Source organism: Panthera leo, chromosome D2 (assembly GCF_018350215.1).
Source record: "Panthera leo isolate Ple1 chromosome D2, P.leo_Ple1_pat1.1, whole genome shotgun sequence".
NCBI lineage: Eukaryota > Metazoa > Chordata > Mammalia > Carnivora > Felidae > Panthera > Panthera leo.
The window spans coordinates 58,876,295-58,898,625 of record NC_056689.1 but is presented as its reverse complement, the minus strand read 5'-3'; the positions used below and the strand labels follow the sequence as shown (position 1 = coordinate 58,898,625).

At 52.5% G+C, this 22,331-nt stretch overlaps 1 protein-coding gene across 5 annotated transcripts in view; it reads right to left on the bottom strand.

The window, feature by feature from the left end:
• Positions 1–22,331, bottom strand: part of PAX2 (paired box 2) — a 77,570-nt gene that overhangs the window by 14,070 nt on the left and 41,169 nt on the right. For all 5 annotated transcript variants that reach the window (XM_042908812.1, XM_042908813.1, XM_042908810.1 and 2 more), the window contains 2 exons: positions 5,598–5,773; positions 3,276–3,402 (listed from right to left, as the gene is read on the bottom strand). In XM_042908812.1, coding sequence (XP_042764746.1) covers positions 3,276–3,402; positions 5,598–5,773 — 303 coding nt within the window. The remainder of the gene's footprint in view (positions 1–3,275; positions 3,403–5,597; positions 5,774–22,331) is intronic.

Below are 22,331 nucleotides of genomic sequence, written 5' to 3'. Positions count from 1 at the left end.
TTTGGAAGGGTGAGAAGTGATAGAAGGCACCAGCCATCAGCCAGCCAACCTGAGGAAGCCTGGGGCCAGAGTACCCCCAACCCACTCTCTCATCTAGCTGGTCCCTTTTTCCTTATCACTTCGGAGACGCTCGGCTCCGTTCCAGACCAGCAGCCTAGAGCAGTGGGCTGGAGAGAAGAGACGCCGCTGAGCTAGAGCAGCCCAGCGGCGGAAGGGAAAGTGGGTGATAAATTTAAATAACCAGCTTGACTTGGCAGCTTGCTGAGTTGTGATGCAGTGAAATTAAAATCTCGGCAGAACTTGCAAACACTACCCAGAAAAATCGGTCTCTCTCCTTGGTTCCAAGATGGAAGGTGGGGAGGGGAGGCTATCAGGCCAGGCCCCAGTCGCTGGCAGCCACCCTTGCTTGCAATGTGATTAGCTGTGTCCTGGCCCACTGGGCCCCACTCTCCCCTCCACACAATAGCCAAGGCTCCTCTCTCCTCTCAGTCCTGACCTTGTGGAACAGCTGTATCAAGTGGCTGGTGAAGTTTGAAATCAGCCTCCAGTGCCAGGAGGTGGCAGGAATATCAATAAGGTCGGCTCTTCAGGTTGGGCTAGGGCCTTGCTGGGCCGGTTTCCTCAGGGCTCACACCTGAAGGTTTATAGCCTCAGCTGCCTGTCCCCCGGGGAGGAAGGCGAGCTGGGTGCCTGAGGCACGGTGGGGGGGGGGGGGGATGAAGAGGGTTCCTTGAACACCTTAGCACGCCCAAGCCAGGCTGTGGGCACGGATGACCTCCCTGCTCCCTCCCCTTTAGCACACGCCTGGCCAGAACGAGCCTCCCCTTTTCCTTCTCCACCAAAGCCCTTCATATTCTCCAACCAAATAAGCTTTTTAAGACTCTCCGAGGGGAATTTCCACAAATACACCAAAAGCCTCTCCCGTATCCCAGCTGGGCTTGAAGTTGTCACAGATGCCAAGATCCTTCTAGAAGAACACAGCCCAAGTCCACCTCTCTCGTGTCTGTTCTCCTTGCATCGCTGCTCACTGCTACCCACAAAGTCCCGGCCCGAAGGCCACCATGCTGGACCCGCTCCTGAGCCGGCCCATGAAGTCTCTGGGCACTGCCCCGTTTCTCACCTTGATAGTACCTCTAACAATTTCTGTTTGTCCCCATAATAAACACATCGTGAATCATTCATCTTTAATAGATTATGCAAATCAGGAGGACATAAAATCAACAAAGATCAATAACTGCAGCCGTTTAATTGCCAGCAAAAACATTTTAAGAATGAGCATAATCTGAAGCCCTTTCTCGGGCAATGGCACCATTAATCCAAACACTGGATCTTGGCCTAAGTCTGGAAAAATCATTCCCTGCCCCCACCTCCTCCCACCTCCCCTCCCCCACCTCTCCACACACTTCCCTCTTTTTGGTAATTTCCAGTTTCTGAGCGAGTTTCCCGTCATTACCACTGGTGAACAGCTCCGAATGTTAATGGTTCTGCTTTTGTTACTCCTCGCTTGATTGAAATGTCGCATACAGATTGAGATGTTAGTGCTAACTTGCCACCTGGGAATGTCAAGCTGGGTCTGAAATGAACTTTTCTCACACTTGGATCCAGATGGATCAGCCGGAGATGTTCCCAGGCTGAGCTGGGACCGTTCCAGGGCCATGGGGGGGGGCGGGCGGGAAGGCGGGCGGGGGATGCTCAAGGTGGAGGCACTTCTCTGCACCAGCCTGAGTTCTCCTGCAGCAGGAACCCTACCCGAAGGTCCATCTCTCCACCCTGGGGAGCCTCTGCCTTCTGGACTGTGGCCCCGGGCACAGAGAAGCACAGCTGGGATTAGAGACAAGTCTCTTGGACTCTCTTTTGTCAGCTGCCTGGGGTGGACCACCTTTGGGAAGTGGCCACTGAAACTCTCAGCAGACCGGAAAGGTGGCCCGGCCTGCACCATTGCTCTGCCTTGGGTCAGAACCCCCAGCGGCTCAGAGGGCTTCCACGTTGGCTAAGGAGGGCTGGAGTCGAGGCCCAGTTGATAAAAGGCAGTGTCCTGACCCACCCACCTGTCACTCCCGAAAGCCCCATCCAGTTCTCTGACACTTCCAGAACAGTCTCTGATTGCCTAGCCAAAGAGCTCCACCCTGTCCCGGGCCAGAGACAGTTGTAGCAGGACACCTCTGGAGGAGAAGCTGCGAGAGCTCACAGCAGGGCCCTTCCCAGCCCCCAGCTGGAGGCCGTGTGGCCACTCACAGCCCATCTCAGGCCTGAGCCCTGCTCAGATGGGCTCCAAGTCAGAACAGGGCCTGTTCCCTGTCTTTGCTGCTGGCTGTGACGCTGGCTGCCAGGTCCCCGGGCCGCCTCCGCCCGCCTCGCTCGGCAGGTAACGCCTCAGTGTCTCCCAATCCCCACCGAGACCCTTCTCAATCATTCTGTCTCCCAAGGAACAAACGGCACATTGGCTTTAGTGTCTCCAGAATAATTAGGTGAATTTTAATAACACCTCAATGTGTGTTTCTCCCACTTGGGCACTTCCCTGGCCCGGAAAGCCTTCCACAGTGCCAGGCGCCTTCCACAGCCCGCAGCCCGGTGGCCTAGAGCGGCATCGGCTGGCCCTGCGCGGCGCCACACTCCGGCCTTCTTCCCGCGAGCTGCCTCTGCCGCTCCTAACCCATGAGAGCGGCTGGACCAATGCCCTCTCCCCCTGCGTTTGACTGTGCGACAGGCCTGACCCTGCCTTGAAATCAAGCCTCAGTCTCTGTGATTTCTCCGGCAAGCGGACGGAGGGCTGGAAGAATCGTGCTTATCTGTAACCACAGAGCTGGATGCCATATGCCACGAAGCCCAAAGCCACACAGCTAACCCGGCTTCCCGGGGGGTAGAGGAAGGCACGCTTGGAGACATGGGAGTACGGAGGCTGGACCCTGGGCCTCACGCTCCATTCTCCCCAGCCCGGCCTCCGCGTTCTTCTGCACATGTCCTAGCAAGAGGCTAATAACTCTGGGCGCCTTGGTGGAGGCAAGAGAAAAAGGCAAAAGGAGAGGCAGGAGGATGGGCAGAAGGGACCAGCAGTAGCCCCCTCCTCGCTTCGACCTTTCCAGGCAGAGACCCTGACCACAACTCTGTCTCGCCACATCTGCACACATCTGTGCAGGAAGCACCCTGGTTTTCGGAGGCTCGCTCTCTCTGCAGATATCATGGCAGGGGGCCCCTTGTCACACTGGGCCCAGATGGCACCGGCTGAGGTGCCCCCACTGAAAGCAGTGCCCCCACCCTCCCGGAAGCCTCCTTACCGGTCACCACGGGGTATGTCTGCGTGCCTGACACGTTGCTGCCCAGCTCGGGGTTGGTGGATGCAGATAGACTCGACTTGACTTCATCAAGCCCAGGGGTCAGGGCTGGGAGGGAGTACTCGTTCCCCTGGGAGAAGAGAGAAAAGCGACAGCTCTCTATTGATGCACACATGCGGAGAAAGGGCTCAGTGTGCAGATGGGGAGGAGGAACAGGGAGCCTTCCCAGATGGGGTGGAAGGAGATGGCCGGGCAGAGGGAGGGGAGAGAGGGAGGGGCGGGCTCGGCGGATGATGGAGAGTTTTGTGTGGGTGGGGGGGAGACCGGACTCGGTGTAGCTGGAGGTATACGCTGTTGGCGGTTATCCCAGCATCCTTCCAATTGCCACAGCGTCCCCTGCCTAAGAAGCCCCAAGGGCGGAGTGTAGCAGTTGGGTTCCCCCTGCTGCGAGGCAAGGGGTGCTTTCAGGTCCCTCCTGGAGTCCTGGGGAGGAGGGCGAACTGTGCAGTGATGGCAGAAGCAGGGGCTGGGGGAAGGGCCTAGCGGGGCCTCTGGCCTGGCGCCGCGCTGGGCTAGCTGCTCGGGTGCTGGCGCCCCCTTTTTAAAAAACAAACAAAGACAGCCCCACGGGCCCCTCGCTCTCTGCCTGTGCACTGGGGTATGAAATTGGGGAGGGGGAGAGTCCACATGGCTAACAGAAGGGTGGGAGGGGGCCAGTCATTGACTCTGAAAGGGTGTCCTGCCCGAAACACTCGGGTAATTGCCTTTTTATTGCAGCCACCGCTAAGCCAGACCCCAGAGCTGGGCAGCCCAGGAGTCTGCACAAAGCAGGAAAAGTTGCTCTGATTAATATTACGTTAAATTAAAACTGATTTTCTGCTCTTTCGGGTCCGTTTTTTTCCCTTCCGCTTCCTGGCCCCCCCAGAGGGCCCCCTCCCCTCCCTGGCTGGAAGGGATTGCCTCGTCATTTCCAATTCCTTCTCGTATTGATCTTCCTGTAGAAATCAGTTTTGTAATTAGCTGCAAATTAGGCCTTCTACTGGGGGTGAAGCTGCCCCCTGATTTATCACCAGAGTAATTCGCTGTGATCGGAGAGAAATTAAAATGAACTCAATTAGGCTTCGGATTTGCTTTATGGGCCCTGCTCCGAGTTTCAGGGGGAAAAATGACTGTGCTGGTGTTTAATAGTCTAATGAAAGTAAATAAAGGTTATTCATTGTAATACAGCCGGGGACTCGTGGAGGGTGCACCGAGCCGCCCGCCTCGGCCGGCTCCTCCTTTGTTGGTTTATGGCTCAGGGCACCTTAAAAAGACTTTTGATTTTTGTTTTATGAAGACAAACAGCTTATGGGATAAAAGGACGGGCGGAGAGAAAGGCGAGTGGCTGGGAGCTGCCGGAGTCCGAGGGAGGAACTGTGCCGCGCGGGGCGGCGCTGCTGTGCCACCGCGCGGGTGCGCGTGCAAGCCCGGCTGACCGTGTTGGGCGGCGGTTGTGGGCCTGGCCTGGGCCGTAGGTGTGGGAGGAATGGGTGTGTGCTCCTATCTTTGAGTGCGTGCACCGGGGGCCCACAGGGATGTGTGGGTGGAGGCAGGTGCGGGAGGTGTGCTGAGCTGTGGCCTGGGAAAGGCGCCCCTTCCGGCTCTCGGGGCCGTGCTTTGAGTACAGCGAGCAGGGGCCCGTGGTGGTGGGTGAACACGCACACATGGGTACACGGGAGGAATCAGAGACGTATGTCCGCGTTGTGCGTCGTGCCGCTGTGTTGCGGGCTGCAGTCACGCTGGGCTGTTCTGCATCTGGAGGGAGTACTGGGTGTGAGGGCCGTTGGCCTATCTGGGGTCACACCGGACAGCTGCACTGGGGAGTAGGAGGCAGGCACAGAGGGCTCTCCTCGTGACGCTGGGCGAGAAGAGCACCCAGGCTTGCACAAACTTTCTGTAAGACCTTCGGGCCATTTAGGCGAGGGACACGGCAGGGGCATGGGGACATTTTCTGGGTATTCTATGCCAGACTCATGGAAGAGCAGGGCTGGAAGGGACCTATTAGACCTTACCCAAGTCCTTCATTCTACAGATGGGGAAACTGAGGCTCTGAAGGGGGCAAGACTTACCCAAGACCATCCTAGCACCCAGAGCTCATCATTTCTAACTGCCCTATACCAGAACGGTTTTTCTTAACTCCGACCATTACGTCCTCGTGTGTGTTCACACAGCACACACGTGGTGCACACACATGTAGCACGTGCGATGCTGGGGACGCACACTGTCCAGAGGCCTTGTCCTGCCCTGTTCCTTTGCGCTTCTGCAAGCAGAAAACGCCTTCCTCACCTGTTCTGATTTGATGTGCTCTGATGCCTGGAAGACGTCAGGGTAGGAAGGACGCTCAAAGACCCGATCCAAAGCTTCCAGCTGCTGCTGGGTGAAGGTGTCAGCTCGCAAGTGCTTCCGCAAACTGTCCACGCCACTCTGGGAGTCTCCATTGGGGACTGAGCCCTCGGACACATCTGCAGGACACATGGACACTGGGGGCATCAGCACAGGCCAGCAGAGGTACAGTGGGCCCGGGGGGCTGGCACTTGGCTTGGTCCCCAGAGCTTTGTACCCCTGCTGGGACCCCTTACTCCCAGCTTCTAGGCTGGAGTATGACCCAGGGGCTGGCCATGCCTCTGAGATCTGGCTGAGGAAGCCAGAGCCTCTGAAGGACCTGGGAAGAGAAAGGGAAGTTGTCCCAGTGTGTGTGGGTTGGTGGTGGGTGGGGGGGGTGGGAAGTGAGGGAAAAACTGGGCAGAAGTAGAGCCAGGGGGCTGCTAGGAATCGTCTCCTTAGGGGATGTCTCCCCTGAGCCCCTTCTGTCCCCAGGCCTGGGTCAGCCTGAGGGAGGAGCTGGGTGTCTCAGACCAGCATTACCGAGCCTGTGGAGAATTGAACTCGGCTCTGAGATGAATTTCAGTTCCACTGACTCCAGGGGTGGAAAATCATCAAATCTCCGAGGCTGAGTGTAACATGGAGACTGGGTGAAGTAATTAACTTCACCGCCGAGGGAGGAGGGGCTCTGAAAGTCAAGCTGAGGCATTCTGCTTGCATTGGGCCAGGACTCAGACCAGAGCAGGAGGACAGCGGCTGGCACGTGAGCAGTGGCACACTGCCTTGGGCAGAGACTAAACACAGGGTCTTTGTGGATGCTCTTGTGCCCAGGCCGCCTGCCTCAGCCTCTGTCCCTGACCCGGACTCTGAGTAGGCCCACATCAGAGGCCATCCTCTGCCCTCCAGGTCCTCCTGCGGGTCTCACAGAGAGCTGAGACTCACTCAGTGAAGAAAAGGCCATGCTGGTGCCACACTAGTGCCCGTCCTGGGGCTGCAGGCCAATTCTGTCTATGTCCTGCTCTGCCCGGGCTTTCTTCTACGTGTGGGGGCTTTCCACCCCTCCCTACCTCCTTGCATCAGGTCTGTTAGGGTTTTCGGAGCACGCAGTGAGCTAAGTGCCTGCTCTCGGTCTCTCTCTGAACCTCTACCCAGCAACCCCCCAGCCCAAAGCTGGGTCCCCCCCCCCCCAGGCACAGCAGGGACACTTCTCAGCTTCCCTCGGCCCAAGACCTGCTGGGGAGCCTTGGGCCTGGGGCCAGCCCATGCTGTAGGCCTCAGGGTGTTCCTCTGGGACTGTTATATATATCAGTTTATAGGTGATTATATGATATGATATAATCAATATTGCATTATATACAGTAACACCATACAGTATCATTCAGGAGACCATAGAAAATATTACATATTGATTAACCTCCACCTGCAGCCATCCTCTCTTCTGGCCTCCCAGATGGAGCATGGGGGTCTGCTTTCCAAATGGGACCTGCTGCCTTTCCTCCACTCTATTCCTCAGGAGGTGGGAAAGCAAAGAAAGTGTGTGTGTGTGTGTGTGTGTGTGTGTGTAAGAAAGGGAGAGAAATGAAGACCAGGACCAAGTCTGAGGTGGACAGACAGGGACAGCTTTCACGGTATTTCGATGTCTCCACATTCCTATGGACACAAAACTTGGTGGTTGTGTTTTTTACTGTGTAAGCCTCTGGAATGATGTTCTGTCTTGGAGAGTGTGTGTGTCTCTCTTATATGAGGTAGGGTGTGGCATGTTTATTTTTTCCTTTTGTGTGGGCATTCCCTGTGTATATGTATTTGTACATGTATAAACATCCAGATAAATATGTGTCTGTGTCTTTGTAAGTGACAGAGCAAGAACCGTTATCAAAGGGTGTGTGTGTGTGTGTGTGTGATTGCATGGGGAGCATGAGCTCACGTGCCCCATGTTTCTTCTCTGCCTGTTTTTCTTTTGAGGAGGTGCTATCATCCCAATTCCACCCCCTTGTAGTTATTTGCATGTTCCATTGTGTCCAGTTCTCTCTTGCTGGAGTCCTCCTACCTTTCTGGGAAGCCCTGTTGTCAAGGCCGAGAGAGGCAGCGGGTGTCTTTGTGTGTGGTTATTGCGGTGTCACCAAATGGGTCCTGGGAAGGAAAGTGTGCATTTGTCTGCGAGCATGTGCTCACACATGATGTGCATGAGTGTGTGCATATGTGTGGGAAGACTCATATCGTGCCTCTGTGTGGATTTGTGTATATGCCTGTGTGTGGCTTGGCTCAACCTTGTGTGTGTGTGTGTGTGTGTGTGTGTGTGCGCGTGCGTGTGTAGGGGCTGAACTGAGGCTTTGTCCTCAGGTCACTGGCTGGAGGAGTCTCTTTTCCTTCATTTATTCAGGGGCCCTTCAGATCTTGACAAATCTGTCACTCTAAATTTGCGAGAGATTATGGTGCTCTCTCCCCAGCCCGCAGAGAGGTGATATATGATATCTGCTGCCCCTATTGATTGCCTGATCTGGTGGCAGAGGCCGGCGAAATGAACTTGAAATGAACATCATGCCTCAACTCATTGTGCGTATAATACACTACTTAATCCCACATTTTTCAGCCGCTATGGAATTCAATTGATCAATCATGTTCCACTGATAGTACTGTTTTAGGGGTTATTGCTGCTCCCTCCACTCACTGACCTTTTTATTTATTTATTTTTTTGTATACTCAGGCCCTGGTGATAAGACAGGTTACAGAGGCAGCGATGGAAGGGGGAGGGAGGAAGGAGAGGCAGAGGGAAGCCTGCTACTGGAAGAGGTGGCAGTGGGAGGCGGGCAAAGGGAAGAACAAGAGGAGGAAGGGCGTGGGGGAAGAAGAGAAAGAAGGTGCTGGAGGATCAGGGAGGCAAGGTGGTATGATGAAAGCCTGCAGAGAAACAATCCCAAGAGAGGCTGCAGGAAGCTTGAGGAAACGCCCCAGAGGAGAAGGAAGATCCTGAAGAGTCAGGAAAGGTGGCTGTAATCATGAATGGTGCAGGAGCACAGAGAAAGTTCTGGGAGGTGGGGGGTTGGGGCTTGCGGGCGGGGAGAGGGCAGTGGCATCCTTGGTGGGGACAGGGAGCTCTCACAGGCTCTCTCCAGAGGGGGGGTGGCACCCTTGCTTCAGCTGGAGAAGGAAGGGAGGGACGAAGGCAAGGAGAAAGTGTGGGAAGGAAGTGAGGAAAGGTGGTGGGGAGAAGCCTGGGGTCAGAGGTCCAAGAAGGAAGAGCTCAGGAAGGAGGAAACCCAGAGGCGGAGAAAGGGCAGACAGAGGGAGAGGAAAAAGGGCAGAAGTTCCCCATGCCAGAAGCCTAGGGAAATGCTGGCTGGGGGAGGGCACATGAATGGTACACTTGGGTATCCAGCTAAGGGAGGGCCTGGATGGGGGCGGGTTCGGACAGTAGGGTGAGGAAGGGGAAAAGAGAAGAGAGGAGAGGAAGAGGAGCAGGCATGAAAAGAGAACAGGGGAGAATAGAAAAGGAATGGAAAAATGAAGCGTTGACCAGGGTCAGTGTTGACCGCTGGCAGGGACCTCCTCAGGATGATGGAGAAAGCGCTCAGGGTGGGGCTTCCTAAGGGTGGAACTTCCCAAGGGTGGGTTCTCAGAGGTGACAGCGAGGAGAGGCTGGAACCGTGCTATGACACCAGTGCTAGGCCCGGACATTCAGGGCTCTCTGGCAGAGCTGGGCCAAAGTAGAGGAGGAGGCAGAAGCGGGTCTTGATCTAGGTTTCCGAGTGAGTGGGGAGGGAAAATATGTGAGTAATTAGATAGCACTCTTCCCCAAGAAGACTCCTGACCCAACACCGACTGCTCCCTTGTGCCAAGGTGCCAGGCTGTGAGTTCCCTGTGGGCAGAGGACATGCCTGATGCATCTCTGTTGGTCTGGCACCAGGCACAGAGGTGGGCACAGAGTAGGTGTTGATGAGTGACTGAATGAATGACCGAGGCTCCCCTGGGTAACATTCAAAGCCAAAGCCCTGGCCGGAGGTGTCTGGACTGGCCATCGGACTGGCTTGGCGCTTCAGAACACCCGGTCACCTATCAGGGAAGTCCCGTGTATCTCTAGCGATCAGAGGGATGTGGGAAGATCCACAGCAGGCCCCAGGGTAGACTTATGCTCCTCCTTCACTCACCCCCACTCTGGTGAGCACCACCCTCAGCAAACCACCTGCCCACCTAAGTGCCAAGGGACAGAGAACACTGTGTTCCCAGTTAAGAGTCGAACTTAACCTCGGAGCTACAGAACTGCCATCCAAAGAAGGCAGTGGAATTCGCTTGAGAACAGGGCTCAGAGACAGCCTCTAAATTGGACATCCCACACCATGGCCCTGTCACAGAAAGCAAGGTTGGGATAAAATGGGTCTATCGGCCCACGGTGCCTATTGGTTCCAGGGAAGTCCTTCCCTAAATGAAGGGAGGAGGCCCTCAGCCTTTATCTTGAAGACAAAAGCCAACTTGTTATCAGGGCTCCGAGAAGAGGGCTGGAGTATAGTGGCCACATGTCCTGGGCTTTGTGGAGCAATTCTGAGTTTTAGGATTCTTTCCCACTGCCAGTCCATTTTTTTAGATTAAGGTTGGAAAATGTGGTTGCTGTACGTTTAGTAAGACCTCCCCCCGCACCCTGCCAGAGCAAGGGAGGGACCGTGTGCTAGTCAGTCTCCACGTGTGGAGGAGTCAGCCCTGTTCTCCAGCTGTCCCCTACCCAGCCACCATCCATTAGCTGCTCACAACACTCAGAACTTATTACATGCCATTTAATCCTCCCAACAACCCTGTGAGGGGAGTACCGTGATACCTATGTGACAGAGAGGGAAACTGAGGTGGAGAGGTTAAGTAGCTTATCCAAGGCTATACCGCTGGTAAATGACAGTCGGGATTCGAATTCAGGTCTGCTTGGCCCAGAGCCTACCCACTACGTCATTTCACTCCGCAGGCCAGGTTCCAAACCCAGGGGCTCAGCTGGGGACCACTTGACTCCATCTGGGACATGATCTTAGCCACTCCCCCCACCCCCGCCCCAGCCTTCTCTGCCTTGCACCCTCCCTACACCGAAGGAGCGGCCTTCAGTGAGCTGGCGGAGCTGGCTGAGCACAGACTACTTCAGAATGATTAGGGGGACACTTGGTCCAAATTCTCATTTTACAGAAAGGAAAACTAGAAGGGGTGAGAGGTGATGTGGGGCAGGTGACCAGTCCCAGATCACACAACTGGGTAGTAGGACTCTCAGGACTGGAGCCCATTCCGGGCGTTTTGTCCACTACAGCATGAGAGTTGTCAAGGAGAGTAAGCTACTACAAGTCCTTTTGGAAACGAGGCCGGATATAAATTAATTAATTAAATTAAACAAACCGCTGAGCTAAAACTCTGATGTATATTATTCTTTCGGGGGAACAAAGGCTCATATTGTCTTCTCCTCTGACTGCTTCCTATTTGCTGAGCAGTTAACAAAAAGCTTTCATAGACCTTGGGTTATCTGGGCTTCCTAACTACTCTCTAAGGCAGGTAGGGATTATGGTCCCTTTTTTTTTTTTTTTTTTTTTTTCTTTTTTTTTTTCCTTACTGGTGAGGAAACAGGCTCAGAGTAAACAAAGAATAGCTTCTATAAGGGTAAGTGGCTAGCTCAAGGGCATATCCACCAGGGAGCCTGGCACAGGGAAGGGGCTCCGTGCATAGCTGTGGACGGGGCAGCAATGGGCTGCAGCATCCAGAGCATGGGCTCCAGCAGCGGCGTCCCAGTCCCCACGTGGATGAAGACAACTGTAAAACCAGAGGTCATCTTGACTGAAGGGAGAGCCGCTGACATGGTTGACAATGGTTACCGTCTGATCAGGAGCAAGTTATCTTCTTTTCACCTAAGTTTTTCGATATTATCCGGTCTTTGTATAACAAGCGTGCACCACTTCTGGAATCCTTAATAAAAATGCCTTTTACTCTTCAGCAAAAGATCTGATCTCCTCGCTCACTTAGCCTTGTCACTCCCCATCCACTGTGGGCTTCCTGAGGGCAGAGCCCTACCTTCCACCTCTCTGACCCCAGGCTAGGCCAATTATGAATAGTGTTGTCCAGTGAGGTCCCAGCAGCTTGGGCAGGAGGGAGGCTAGTGAACACCATGTCGCAGGGAGCAGGGCTAGGAACAGAAGTGTTCTGAGCTCCTTGTGTGAAGACATACTACCTGAGTTCTGAAAGTAGTCACCGCAAGGGACAGGAGAAGTTCTTGTGCACTGACCAAAAGGTGGGTGGGGTGATGATTAGAGACAGAATGAAATCATGCCATTTCCTTGGTCAGAAAGCCCCAAGGCTCACCAAAGTCTACAGAATTAAGGGGGGGATGAACAAGTGTCACCTCCCAAATCCCAAGAAGTAGGAATCAGGCCTTTGAGAGGAATTCTTTTAAAGTCTAGCAAAGAGCTATACTAACCTCAGTTTTGTGAGCCCAAATACACCTGTCTGTGGGGAAACTGACAATATTAGGGCTTTCACATACACTCATTAAATCCACCCAACTTTACAACGTACTTCTTCTTCTTCTCATTCTTCAGATGAGAAGCAAACTTATTTGTTCAACATTATCCTGGATTTGAACTCGGGGATGTCTAACCCCAAAGTTCTACGCCACCAAAGTTACCTTCTTTGTCAAAGATCAGCATCACCATCATTTACGGACACTAACTATGTACTGGGCAGGCTCCACTGCTTTCCTCACATTATCTCCAATTTCCACAGAACACTTGCCAAAGAGATACCATTAGTTCAGTTTTACAAATGAGGGAGCAAGCTGAGGGAGATGTGCGAGATCGTACAGCTGACAGGAAGCAATCTGGGGGAAAGGAAGTCTTGTTTCATCCCAAGACAGAAAATGAGCGGGGGGAAAAGTGATGCAGGAAGAAAAGAGAAAGGCATGGAAGTGGGAAGGTGGGTGATGGGCCTCGTCCCCTAGGGCCTGGGCGCAAGGGAGGAGCAGGGGCTAGCGGTGGTTGGGGTGGGGGTTCTGGGCTAACGCCCCGAAGGTGGCCTCTGCGCCCCTCCCTGGCTCCTCTAACACTACCTTCCCCCTCTGAGGGGTTCACCCCCAGCTGCCAGTTGTTGCAGTTTCAAACTCAATTGTTCTCCTCGGTACTGAGGCAAATGGAGTCATTAATTACCTTCTATCGGCTGGGCTGAGTTCAGAATGCGATCAATATCCCCGCTTGTCATTCAGGGCAGCCGCCGGTGCGGCCCCGGCCCCACCCCCACGCGGCGCCGGGCCCTCCCACGGATGCAGCGGATGCAGCGGATGCAGCAGGGCGGCCTTTCCCAGCGAGGAGTGGGCCGCTTTCATCCAGGGAAAGAGCCGGGATTCATGCCACGGGGAGGGCAGAGGATAGGGGGAAAGAGAGGGAAAAGTGTGAGGGAGTGAAGAGGGAAGGGGAGGAAAGGGGAGTGGAAGGGGGAAGAGGGGGAGGAGATGGAAGGAAGAGGGGGAGGAGATGGAAGGAAGAGGGGAAGCTTGGAGGAAAGGAGAAATTGGCAGGAACAGGGCTGCCCTGTACTGGGAAGGGCTGCAAAGGCCAGGCTTGGAGAGTGTGCCGGCGGGAACACTGTCCAAGGAGATGTGGGGTGACGTGCCCCGTTGCCTCCCATCCTTAAGCTGGACAATCTGTGGGTCTGCCCTGGCCAAGCCAAGCTCAAGAAGAGAGCACAAAGAAACCTTTGGAAATATGGCTCAAAGCTTAGGCTCGGAGCAAGACTAGCTTCTGCCTAGCCTTCTAGTCCTGGCAAACCACCTGCTATCCTTGACCAAGTTCAGCCTCTAAACGCTCAGTGAGTTCATGGCAGGGGGGAACGTGGGGGTGGCCGGCTGGTCTGCCTAACCTCAGTCTTGCTGTGCCCATTCGCACCTGCGTGCCTCTAGGGACACTAACCTGCATTAGACATCCTAACATAACGCTGGACTAGGGGTAACATCTGGTTTGAAATCCTGGTTTTGTCGCTCACTGTTACATGGCCTTGTCCAAGTCCCATGAGCTTTTCTGAACTGAGCTTCCTTAAAATTACACCAGGGTGGCTAGCTCCTCCCTCCGCAGTATTAATTTCTTCTTCCTCTGTGTTCCAATAGCCATTTATCCAAACCTCTATTGTAGAAATAATAATAATAACTGAAATCTATCCAGTTTCTATTACAGTAGCAGACAGGATGCGTAACATATATACGCTGATTTAATCCTTACACTAACAGCAACTAACATTAAGTGCTTACTCTATATTAGGTGCTCAGCTAATAACTGTACATATATTAACTCATTTAATTTGCACCAGAACTTAAGCAGGAAGCTTCTACTATCATCCCCATTTTGTAGGTGAGGAAATGGACGTGTACAGGTTCCAGAATTTTCCTAAGGCTATGAAGCTAACAAGTGATGGAAGAGGCAGAAGCAAACCCAGGCAATGAGCCTGTGGCAGCTGAGCTCGTAATGTGGAGAAACCAAGGGATAGAAAGGTAATTTGCCCCAAATTACCTACTATGGCCAGTTAGTGGCAGAGCCAAATTCGGAATCTATATTATGGTTATTTTTCTCAATGCTTCTTTGTTTTTGAGAGAGACAGAGCACGAGTGGTGGAGGGGCAGAGAGAGAGGGGGACAGAGGACCTGAAGCGGGCTCTGCATGGACAGCAGTGAGCCCGACGTGGTGCTCGAACTCACGACGTATGAGATCCTGAATGGCCTGAGCGAAAGTTGGATGTTCAACTGACTGAGCCACCCAGGTGCCCCTATCATGGTTATTTGTTTGGTTTGGGTTTTTTCCTCACTAAACTGAGACTGTTTGAAAGGCAGAAACCCATCTTTTTAATCTTTGTAAACCTAGCATAGGGCCTGAGGTGATAAAAAAAAAATGTTGACTGATTCATCTAACCAAATTCCAGAAATAAAGGCTGGTAAATTCTTAGCTTGCCTCGCTCAACAGTTTACCTTTTAGAAGAAAAAAGAAGCAACAAAGGAAATTGCCACTCTGGATTCGGTGTCATTGCATTTTACAGCTGTAAATTATTATGGAGATCATTTAATATGATTCCTTCTTAAAGGCAAAAAAAAAAAAAGGCTCAGAAAGATTGAGTAATTTTCCTATGTCACACAGCTAGTCATTGTTAGGATGGGGACTGAGGTTCTCAGTTTCACTATTCCAAGCCGCTTAATTCTGACCAAGAAACGAAAAACTGATCAAAAGGATGTGACGGGGATCTGGGGAGAAAGCAACCATGTCTAGATGTGACAGTAGCAAAGGAAGGAGGCATTGGACAGAATCCAACTTGAGGAAAGCAAACTGTTACACGTGGAGGGAAAGAATGGTCGTGCGATCCCATGGCAAGAGATTCTACAAGGGAATGTGATTCCATAAAGACAGGGTGCTCTAAAAATGAAATTCTGCCTCTACAAGCTCAAATAATCAACCCAACAAAACAAAGGGGGTTGGAGTGGGGGAGGGCTTGAAAGAGAAGGACATTTAAGGAAAGTCATTGTTGTTGCACACGGATAAGCTTTAAAATATGATGAGCCTAGATTTTAAAAGGACATGTACACCGAACAGTGGAAGATTATGCAGCCATTAAAAAAATCATGTTTTCAAAGAGTATTTAATGACATGTGAAAATGGTCCTATGGAATGTTAAGTGAAAATAGCAAGACACAAGCTGTATATACAGTATCATTCCAATTTTGATAAAAAATTATATATGCACAGAAGAAAAAAAAGACTATAAAGATTATACCAAATTTAAGAGCAGTTATCTCTCAGAGATGAGATTATGGGTGATTTTGTAAAAATTTACTATATCTTCCAAATATTTTACAATGAGCATGTATTGCACTGATCATCAGACAAAAGTTATTTTTTTCCCCTCTTAAAAAGGACACACAACAGATGGGAGGAGGGGACCATAACCAAGGATGGATAGGAGAGTAGCATGAACCTGTCAGGAAGACAAAAGCTCAGAACAAGCTGAGACAACAAAAAAGGGCCTTCAATAGCTATGTTTGAAGAAAGAACAAAAAGGAAGGCAGGTTTAGGGCTCAGTACTTGGGAAGGGGAGGTAATACTGAGGAAAAAAAAGGGCGGGGGGAGACAAGGCAGAACTTCTCGACCCTCAGCTTGCCTTGGCCTTCTCCCTCAAAGAAAGAATCTTCAAAACAGGACCGGTAGGAGTTGCCCAGGTCAGGAGGGGGCCCGGCAGGTCACTCCTAACAATTTCAATGGACTTAACTTTCCCAGACCCAGATAATTCATGCACCAGGACCCTGGGGGGAAAAGTAGGTAGGGTCCTAAATGTTTTGTTGATAATCCTTGAGAAGTCATAATGGAAGGACGTAGCAGTGACAAAACTCAATGCCATCTGCCTTGCAAAAGGGGGAAAGGTACGCGTCTGCAAGTAACGCTTTGGTAAGTTTAATGCCAGGGTGCGGAAATCTTATAGGAGAAATTATTATACAGTTAATCTGTGGGCATGAGGAAGGAACATGGATGCCCTGGAACCTGTATGCGCTCACTGAAAAGTTGTGGCACATTAATTAGATATCAATGATTAGATATCAAATGCAAACCCCACTAGAACCTCCTGAACTGCCCTGGTTGGAAGCAACCGCTCTTTCTTTTTAAAAATTTTTTTAACGTTTATTTATTTTTGAGACAGAGAGAGACAGAGCATGAACGGGGGAGGGTCAGAGAGAGAGGGAGACACAGAATCTGAAACAGGCTCCAGGCTCTGAGCAGTCAGCACAGAGCCCGACGCGGGGCTCGAACTCACATACCGCGAGATCGTGACCTGAGCCGAAGTCGGACGCTTAACTGACTGAGGCACCCAGGCGCCCCAACGCTCTTTCTTTTTTCTTTTTTCTTTTTTTAAAAATTTTTTTTAAACGTTTTTTATTTACTTTTGAGACAGGGAGAGACAGAGCATGAACAGGGGAGGGTCAGAGAGAGGGAGACACAGAATCTGAAACAGGCTCCAGGCTCCCAGCTGTCAGCACAGAGCCCGACGCGGGGCTCGAACTCACGGACCGCGAGATCATGACCTGGGCCAAAGTCGGGTGCTTAACCGACTGAGCCACCCAGGCGCCCCCGCTCTTTCTTTTTTAAAGAAACAATTCATCGTAGTGCTTTATACCTTGATCATAGCCCCTATCACATTCTGCTTGTATTGTGATGTACACACTTAATCTCCCTACTGGATTAGAAGCTTCCTGCAGTCAAGAACCGCATTCTATTTACTTTTGTAAATCGTCCTGCCCTGTTTAAAAAAAATTTTTTTTAAGTCTATTTATTTTTGACAGAGACAGAGTGCGAGCATGAGCTGGGGAGGTGCAGAGAGAGAGAGGGAGACACAGAATCCGAAGCAGGCTCCAGGCTCCAAGCTGTCAGCACAGAGCCTGATGCAGGGCTCGAACTCATGAACTATGAGATCATGACCTGGGCCGAAGTCGGACACTTAACCGACTGAGCCACCCAGGCACCCCAGTCCTGCCCTGTTTTATATATAGATCTGTTCACCAACTTAAATTGCATTCTTTAATCGATTAAGAAAATGCTGTGGATGTTGTGCATGTAAACATTTCACAAAGAATCTCCTTCCTAATTTTATGGACAAGATGAAGAAAAGTGAAATGGTTGATGGCTGCTGGGCTCAATTGTACCTAAAGCATTCGTTTATTGCAACCAGAAGGGAGGTTTTCGCTGGTGGGGCATTGTCTCTCCTTTATTTTATTTTTTGACGTTTATTTATTTATTTTGAGGGAGAGAGAGAAAGAGAAGCAGAGAGACTAGGAGAGAGAGAATCTTAAGCAGGTGCCACACCCAGCGGGGAGCCCGATGCGGGGCTCGATCTCATCAAGTCAGCTGTTTTACCCTCTCCTTTATTTTAAAGGCCAATACTTCTTGTAAAAAAAACCCTACTAGGATGATGCTACAGAAGACATCCTTGTGATCTTAATCAGGTGGAATTAAGAGCCCAAACCAACGAGATGAAATTCAACAGGGATAAATGGAATGCCCTATGTTTAGGTTAAAAAAATCAATTATACAAGTGCAGAATGGGGTAGACCTGGCTTGATAGCAATTGATGTGAAAAAGATCTCGAGGTTTTAGTTGACCACGAACTCAATATGATCTTGAGTGTGACAGAGCTGCTAAAAAAATCGAAGGTAATCTTAGGCTACCGTATGGACGCAGACTCTCCAGATGGAGAGCAGCAATGGTTCTACTGATCTTGGCATTGGCTAGACTGTCTGTAGAGTTCAGTGTTCACGTAGGAGGGACTTTGACTGTCAAGAATGAATTCAGAGATGGGTAACCAGGATGGTGAAAAACCTTCCTCAAGTGCAGGAAACTAAAATCCACCCAGGGCTCAGCCCAGTGTTTTTCCAGGCACTCAGCAAATCAGGTGGAACGAATGGAAGGAAGGGTGGGAGGGAGGGAGAAAAGAGAGAGTGTCAAAGGAAGATCTTTACCACCACTCTAATAAGGAGTTAATATTGTCGTCGCTATTTTAAAGATGAGGAAACTGAGATTCAGAGAGATTATGTAAATAGCCAAAGGTCCCACAGCAAGCAAGGAGTAGAGACAGACCCCACATCCAGACATTCGGATTCCAAGGTGTTTCCCTCAACACTACCGGGACTCAGTATAAAGGCAGTGGTGCTAACAATGACAACCGTCCATCTATGTCCTATGTCCAGGCAGGGGCAGTGGCCTGTCATGCAGAACTGCTGGAAGGGAGAGTCCTATGTGAGTGGCAGATAAGACCAGATGACCTTCAAGAATCTGAGGCTTTGCCTTGTCACCACCCTCAGCACAGCCACAGGGCCCCCCTCCACACGGGAGGGGGTCTCTGGAGACAGTCTGTCTGCATCTTGGCCACTCCCAGGCTCAAGTCCCATCTCCTGCTTGCCCTTCTAGCCACTTCCTCGGATTCCTATTGGATGCTCAGCCACATGGTTTAGCATTTAATTAAGAGCTTATTGTCTGATGTGTGATAGCCTTGCCTCCCCCAGCAGATTGTACGTTCCTGGAGACCCAAGTCCTCATTACGTGTCCCTCTCATACATCCCAACACAGTGGGCACCTGGGCCCGCATTGATACACAGCTCCCCAAAGAAGTAAGTGTAAGTTTTGTCAATATTCCACTATTTACACACCAAAGCAAAACCATAGGCTCTCAGCCCTCTGAAATGGTTTATAGGAAATTTGCCCAAGGACAGAGGGATGGCCTGAATGATCACTTAGGGCCCTCATATTTTGTAACCAAACAGTAGATAAGAGGGAGATAAGGGGGAGACCTAGAACTCCACGGAGAATTTATGCCAGTTCGGTTACTTTCCCCCTTCTGAGTAAGAGGTCCCTTCGCTCCTCCCAGAAGCCCCCGGGGTTACCTGTAGCAAAGAAGGGCGTGGGCACCCACGGCCAACGCACAGCCAGCGTGAGTGTGTGTGACTCATATATGAAGTAGAAGGAGGGTAAGCAGGTAGAGATGAAGCTGGAGGGAAGGGAAGGCCAGAGCCAGTGATGGGAGGGGAGCAAACAGGTAGTGGAGAGAAAACTGAAATGCACAGAGAAAGGGGAGGGGTGAGTACTGGGTGGGACTGGGTGACTTCCCCAGAGTGATCAGCATTCCTGCCCGAGAGCATGTACTGTGTCTTTTTGCTGGCCGGCTGGCCAAGGCTGGGACTCCAGGCTCCCCAGCCGCCAGTGGGGAAGGGGGGTTGGCAGAGGGTCTGTCTGTGTGGGACCTATGTCCTCCTTCAGCCCTACGTGGGCTCTCAGGGAGGGGCTGGGGCCTCCTGCCTGGTGCTGGGTTCCAGCTGGGGCCAGAACCAGTTAGAAACCTCTCTGGAGCCGGGAGGGAAGGGGGCTTTGTTAGCTCAAAGGACACAAGCAAGGCGAAAAATTACATACCAGGCCGCCCTAAGTATGCTTGTTTAGAGAAACTGCTTGCATTTATGAAGTCTTTGGTGCGGAAAGCAGGGTTGCAAATGACTGCATCAGAGCGACAGTAAAGGCCATTAATTTCCTGTTATGTTTTCCTGTGTTGGGGGCTTTATTAATTTAATTTTACACTGTCGAACAACAGCGAGAGCTGACACTGCCACACCGCCACGGCTGGGGTTTTCTTTTTGTGTGCGTAGCAAGGCTTTGCCTGACATGCAAATCAACGCTATTACCGGAACCAATAAAGATGTGTGGCGGGAAGAGGGGAGGGATAAGGGAAGGAGGGAAGGGAAAGGGGAGAGAAGGGGAGAGAAAGGGCGAGAGCCATCCTTGGCCAGTTTCTGCCTCCCTCCATGCCTGGCATCTCCTGGCTTCCAGAGCATCCTCCGCAATCAGCAATTTCTGCCCACTTTCCCTCTGACTCTTCTCTGGACGCCCTGCCTTCGGATGACTCTACCTCTGCTGTCCTCCTCTGTCCCAGCTCCTGGCAGAACTTGAACAGGGACACAGAGTTCCCAGGAAGAGGCGGGAGCCAGACTTCTTCTCCCCACTTCCCATCCCCAGATGAGGCACAGGGGCAAGGGAGCGCCATGCCCCCACCCGGGCCGAGTGACACCCTTTACCGGACACTCCCCTTTCCTCTAAAGTCAAGGCCCACTTACATATTATTAGTGTACGCACACACAAACCTGCGTGCCTGTGCACACGAAGAAAGGTCTAGAAGGGCAGCTATCCCACCTTGCTTGTAAGTCCCTCTGAGAACGCTGGTATCCTAACCTTGTCAACCATTTGTTTCCTGTGAATTCCCAGAAAAAATACGGTTGCTAATCGTTTCTGCTTAAGAGACTCCAGCAGCTGTCTTCAGTAGCTGCAAGGTACCCAGTTGGCCTAGACCAAGGTACCGGAGAAAATGAATCCCAGCCTCAGAAAAAAAAGGCAGCTCCCTGGGAGACCACGTTCTGGTCCTTTCTACTACTTAGGCCTCACGCCTACCACCCCAAGACCATCCTCACTGCGCTGTCCCTCACCCGGGGCAGCTTCCACCAGCCGGCTGCCCCGGGGTCCACACTGCCCACATTACCCTCGGCCCAGCTTGCCACACCACCAGTCCACCCAGGCGTCCACGTCGCCCGTGTGTCTGGGTTGGCCACGCCACCAAAGGAGATGAGGTGGGGGGCTGGGGAAGTGAGAGGGAAAGAAAGTGAAGGTCCTGGAGTCACTCGCACCAAACACACCAACCCCCACCCCCACCCTGCCGTCCCAGACTTTGCAGTGGCCTCGGGAGACCTGGCGGAAGAGGTGGGGGGGACGGGGAGGAGAGAGAGAAAGAGTGTATGTGTCCACGCATCTCTCCCTCTGTCACTGGCTTGCTTGAGCTCCTGCCCGCACTTTCTGCTTCAGGAGCTGTTTGCCAGGCTCTGAGAGGCTGTTGGATAGAATCCAGCTCTCCCTAGGAGGAAAGCATAAACTTCATAAACTGCATTTCCTTTAATGCAGGTTCCTGTGGCTGCTTTCCTCCGGCTTTTCTTCCCTCCTCTGTCCGCTCTGTCTCCATCACATTTTATCCCTGCCCCTGTGTGCACTCAGACCGCGCACGCGCACGCGCACGCACACACACACACACACACACACACACACACACACACGCCATGTTTCTAGAAAAGATGAAGCCTCAGGCAGGAGGAGAACGGGCAAGGCATAAAAGCCCAATTTACGGGCGCCTGGGTGGCTCAGTCAGTTAAGCATTCGGCCCTTGATTTCCGCTCAGCTCATGATCTTGCGTTCCTGGGATCGAGCCCTGAGTTGGGCTCTGCGCTAACAGCTGGGAACCTGCTTGGGATTCTCTCTCTCCCTCTCTCTCTGCTGCTCCCCTGCTTGTGTTCTCTGTGTCTCTCTCTCACTCTCTCTCAAAAATAAATAAACCTTTTTTAAAAAGCCCTATTTAAAGGAGAATTCCTGGACCTGGCCCTGCAGCCCACCCCCCCACCACCACCCCATGAGATGCCCATGTACTGTCTCCAGTGGAGCCAAGCACAGAGGGTGCTTTGAGGCAGGCAGGCGGACGGGCGGGTACTTCAGGGAGGCAGAGATGCTGACATTTGGTGGGGACAGCCAAATTAGGAGCCACCTGGAGGCTGGGCCACAGGGCTCCAAGTACGGGAGGGAGAGAAGGCAACGCCTTCGTGCAGGTTGAGGTTTGTGAGGCCTCCCTTGTCTGGTGTTGTCAAGGTCAGCAGGTTCGGGTTCACCGAAGGGTCAGGATGGTTTGAATTACTGGCGCTGCTGTAACTTGGCTCTGAGGCTCGTGATCTGTCTCCCAGCCCCAGAGCCAGGTCCGGCCCTCCCCCAAGCCTCCTTGCCTTTTCACCCCCCACACAGGGCAGAATGGAGAGGGTCCGGGAGAGTCCTGTGGCCACCATGGCCCTGGCGAAGGCAGGCAGGGAAGGGGTCCCGCCCTGAGCTCAGGGCTCCTCCGCGGGCAGCCAGCCAAGGTCCGGAGGCTGCTCGGATCCACCCCTCCGGCAGCAGCACTCAGGGTCTCCCCAGCCTACCTGCCTTCCGGACCCTTTCTCTGAAGTGTCCCCCATGCCCCTGCGCTTCCCAGCTGCCCCCTCCCCGGCCTGCAGAGGAGGAGGCGCCTGGGAAGGTGAGCCCGGAGAGCAGCAGGGCCCGGCTCCTCCCTCCTGCATCCCTAGCCTGCACTTGGGGGAGAAGGGCAGAGCTGAGGCAGCGG